Source organism: Camelina sativa, chromosome 19, assembly GCF_030686135.1.
Source record: "Camelina sativa cultivar CO46 ecotype springtype chromosome 19, ASM3068613v1".
In the NCBI taxonomy this organism is placed as follows: domain Eukaryota; kingdom Viridiplantae; phylum Streptophyta; class Magnoliopsida; order Brassicales; family Brassicaceae; genus Camelina; species Camelina sativa.
Genome location: NC_141898.1, coordinates 8,894,328 through 8,898,474, shown reverse-complemented (window position 1 = coordinate 8,898,474; position 4,147 = coordinate 8,894,328). Strand labels below are relative to the sequence as shown.

At 39.0% G+C, this 4,147-nt stretch overlaps 1 protein-coding gene across 2 annotated transcripts; it reads right to left on the bottom strand.

The window, feature by feature from the left end:
- On the bottom strand, positions 1–4,147 carry LOC104765714 (histone deacetylase 15). Of its 2 annotated transcripts, XM_010489475.3 has the most exons (18): positions 4,022–4,147; positions 3,613–3,781; positions 3,336–3,518; positions 3,122–3,224; positions 2,959–3,023; positions 2,735–2,810; positions 2,569–2,633; positions 2,395–2,450; positions 2,100–2,223; positions 1,870–1,995; positions 1,703–1,753; positions 1,521–1,589; positions 1,197–1,305; positions 968–1,047; positions 781–863; positions 654–699; positions 414–588; positions 1–333 (listed from the first exon to the last, which is right to left on the bottom strand). In XM_010489475.3, the coding sequence occupies exons 2-18, from the start codon at positions 3,745–3,747 to the stop codon at positions 218–220; spliced, it is 1,662 nt and encodes a 553-aa protein (XP_010487777.2). In that variant the 5' UTR covers positions 3,748–3,781; positions 4,022–4,147; the 3' UTR covers positions 1–217. The 2 variants fall into 2 exon arrangements, with proteins under 2 accessions (XP_010487777.2, XP_087358448.1); XM_087502322.1 differs by lacking the exon at positions 1–333 and having other exon boundaries at positions 406–588.

Sequence of the window (4,147 nt, the reverse complement as noted above, 5' to 3'; positions counted from 1 at the left end):
TTTTGTTTTGATGTCCAAAAAAAAAAGAAGAGATGAAATGGCTCTCAAATGAGATCACATTGTTTACAAAGATGAAATAACGTTTCAACGAATACTTAAAACGCAAATGAATAAGGAACAATGAAGAGATAAATAGTGTGACCTACGATTAAACAGTATTCGCGAGGTATCAAAAGTTCAAGTTAGAATACAGTTGCTACGAGTAGAAAAATGCTTTCTAAAATCTTTTTGATCTTGAATATGTACGAGCTGAGAGAAACTTGTACAAAAGCTTCTTCCGTCCCCATTTCCACCATGTGGGAACCCGAACAAGCTTCCTTTTTATCTGATTTTCTGTAAAACCAGTAAGATTCGATTAGGAGAAAGTGCAATGACGAAGGAAATAGTTTATTTCGGGAAGGATCATCACTCACTTTTGTTTTCGATCAGACGTGCTTCCAACTCTGAGAGTAATTTGGAGTAGCTGATAGCAAGTGATGGCCAGAACTTCATTTGAATATTCATCACATCAAAAACAGTTTGTAGGCCAGCTTTTGAAGGTGTGGTAGCGATGGGCAGGTTGATCTCCGGATTTTCACCCAGAAGCACCTTTATAGATTAAGCCGGATCAGAATGCAGATTTAAAGGATATCAAGTTTGAAATAGAGACTAACCTTGATCACTGCTGTAGCAGAAGAAGATATGGAGCGAAGATTGTAACTGCATTTAACAAAAACAAGAGACTATTCAAAATCTGCCCTTAAAAAATAAGAGGCTTTTCAAAAAAGGCAAAACACATACCCGCCCTCGAGAATAACTAGCATTTTCCCACCGCATAGATCACCCAACATCTGTGTCATTCGAGAATAGCCAGCCGGAGTCACCTGTTAAAAAACAAGAGTAGATCAGAACATTCTTTGTTGAAATCCACAAAACAATACACCGATTTCAGAAGTTGTAAATTACAGCCCTCGAATATGAAGCTTACATCACAGCATCCTAATGGATCTCCTCTAGCTGCATCAAACCCCGCTGAGATGATGACAAAATCTGGAGAAAATGCAGAAGCTACAAGGGAAGGTTCCAGTTAAAATTAGACTGAACGCAGATTCAATAGTGAGCCTAAAGTATTGGGTTCATTTAAGCCAAAACGTTTATCAACAAATTCAGATAGAGTTGAACAAACTTAAAAGTGGAAAAGTAGAACGACTCTGTACCTATGGGAAGAACCACATGCTGAAAAGCAAAGATATAGTCGTTATCACCAACTCCACCGCAACTCCAGGGAACATTTACACAATAACCTTCCCCACCATTTGTACCAACCTACACCCCATAATAAATATTAGAAAATATTCCTCTGCTGCACAGAGAAAATTCAAAATACTTCGGAAACAGAGCAGAAAGTTAAAAGAAAATCCCAAAATCTCAGAGATAATGCACACCATATAGAAATAAGGTATATGCATATATATAAACCAACAGCTACATCTACTAATGAATTTTGGATGAGACAATGTACGACAGAAGAGCATAGGTACCTCATCAGCAGCTCCAGTACCGGGATAGAAGTTTCCTCCCTCATGTCTGTGCAAGGATATGTACAATACCTATACAACGGTTACCGATCATAAGTGCAAGATATGTCAATTCCCAATAATAATTTACTGCATCCGATACTCCAAAATCGATGCGCATCCATCCATAAGATTAGACAACTTACAGATTTGTTTTGTTCGAATATCTCTTGGGTTCCATTTCCATGATGGACATCCTGCAAAGGTAGATAAATCATTGATGTGAGGCAAACCACACAATGTCGAGTACAACGAATTAAAGAAGTTCGAATATCTACAAAACCACCCAGCATTGAGTTATCAGTAATATTACCCAGTCCACAATTAGCACCTTCTTTGCCCCTGCTGCTTGTGCTACTAATGCAGCAACGGCTGCATTATTGTGAAGGCAAAACCCCATAGCATGCCTGATACCAGCATGATGACCGGGAGGTCTAACCTGATTCAATCAGAGTATTTTTTTTTGAGACTAAATGGTGTAGTTTTTCAATTTCAAGCAACTGTGCATCTCTAAATTCAAAAATTATGGTGAATTAGACATACCAAAGCGAAACCATTTTTTACACGGCCACTGAATATTTCTGTAGCTAAATCAGCGCACAAACCTGCTGCAAGTCTAGCAGCACGTGCTGAATACTCATTAGCATATGTGTCAGAGGTGAAGTAGCTGCCAGACAGTGGTAAAAGAAAAATGGGATTACGATTTACGAACAAAAAGAGATAAATATGGGGCAGCTTAACGCAAAGGAAATTACGATTCAAGTTTGAATAGTCAGGTAAACAAGCAAGGATATGAACAGTGAACACTAAAAAGTAACAAATGGTTTAAAACTCAAACCTATAGAGAAGCTGGCTTGTAGTATCAACAGCATCAACATGCTCTGAAGTGTGGACCTCAAAATTGACAAACATAAACCAGTTAGCGAATTATTTGCAAAAATACTGCAGTGAAGGGATCCCCTGCGATGAACAAAACATTAGAAATGTCAAAGAAAGTTATGTAGCAGCTCACCATCTGGAGTTCTTGTTTCGTGATTTCTCTTGCATTAATAGGTAAGCATCTTCCAGGAAAAACACCTGCAAATTTTCAAATCTGGTGAGTGCCAAAATTACTCTCAACAGTGTGATATTGTAAAATGAAACATATTAATATTCTCATGACAGTAAACGAAACATACCAGCTGTGGCAAGACTAGCAGCTATAGCTCGAAGACGATCAGGTCTCTCTGGATGTGGATGTGCCTTCACTTTAAACTTTTCAAGCATGCCATCAGTACATATTAAAATGGAAAAACTTGCACGAAGAAAAGCTTCTGAGATAATGACATAGAGATGGCAACAGACACTAGAGGTTTCTCAGGAAAACATAACACATAACACATAAACGGTAACAGGATCATACTTCTGAGTGTAGCAACATTCTCTCGTCGAACCCAACAGCTGTCGAGCTGGTTGCAGATGAGCTTCCTAAGATCAAATTAAAAGAGAAGTGGACATGCTTACCGTTACTTAAAAACTGAAAAGGCAATATGTCTAGGGGAAGATGCAAAGCTAGTAACTCCTACCTCCATATTCCTCTTCAACTTCAATGAGACCAGTATCTTTAAAAAACGGAGACACAAAACATCCATGCTTCAGGATGCCAGATTCCTTGTGCTCAGCACAAATCTACATCAAGGAATCAACTTTACAGATGCATAACAAAATGCACATTGTGCAGACACGTAGGAGATAACAAAAAGTAGCAGTAAAGCAAAAAAAAAGTAAACGAAAACGTACAAAACAGTGGACCATATCACCAGGGTTGGCCATAGTGCAATTGACACAACACCAGTTAACAAACTCGACGGGCGTCTGCACGGGTTCCCAGTCACTATCATCATCCTCATCATCATCATTCAGTAATGTATCCGCACCGTAAATATCTTCAAAAGTCATTTCCCTTGAAACCCTAGCTCGTTTCTGCGTAAGACACAACAATGACCGATGTCACAACAAGAGCAGAAACACCTGTGGCAATATGCATTAATATGAAACCCCATGGTTTTTAGCTTACGGCTGGAACTTCAGGAGCAGCACCTATGTCTCCATTGCTAAACTCATCGCCTGAACAAGGAAGAGCAACATCACCACCGTTCCCATGTCTTCTCTTTGAACCCTCACATGAACTCTCTAGAGTTTCTAAAACCATCGTTATACCCTAACCAGCTGAAAACAAATCTCCCCTGAGCCAAAATAGAAACAAAGAAAAAAAAAAACCTCAATTGGAGAAATTTAAAAACCAAAAAACAGAGGCAAGTGTAAGGAACTCTACACACGGATACAACAAACAGCTTTACTCAAGAACCTAACCTTTTTTTGTGTATATGTAAATCGATTCGCCGATCCAAAACTAAGGAATTGCTTTTTTCTCTATGGAAACAAAACCGAATAAAAATTTAAACGGCGGAAGCAAAATATTATACCTGAAGAAACTCCCGGCGAAAGGGCTGCGTCCGTCGCCTTTAGAGGAGCGTGACGGTAAGAAACACAACGGAGAAGAGAAGAGAGAGACGACGACGTTCAGACTTGAAAACTGTAAGAGATTATTT

What these genes read in the sequence shown, in the direction of transcription:
- LOC104765714 (XM_010489475.3), bottom strand. Translation starts at nt 3,747, where the DNA reads ATGGTTTTAGAAACTCTAGAGAGTTCATGTGAGGGTTCAAAGAGAAGA. An exon ending in GTGATATGGTCCACTGTTTT is followed by an intron (nt 3,225 to 3,335) that starts GTACGTTTTCGT and finishes TCCTTGATGTAG; the next exon opens with ATTTGTGCTGAGCACAAGGA. An exon ending in TATTCGAACAAAACAAATCT is followed by an intron (nt 1,590 to 1,702) that starts GTAAGTTGTCTA and finishes ACCGTTGTATAG; the next exon opens with GTATTGTACATATCCTTGCA.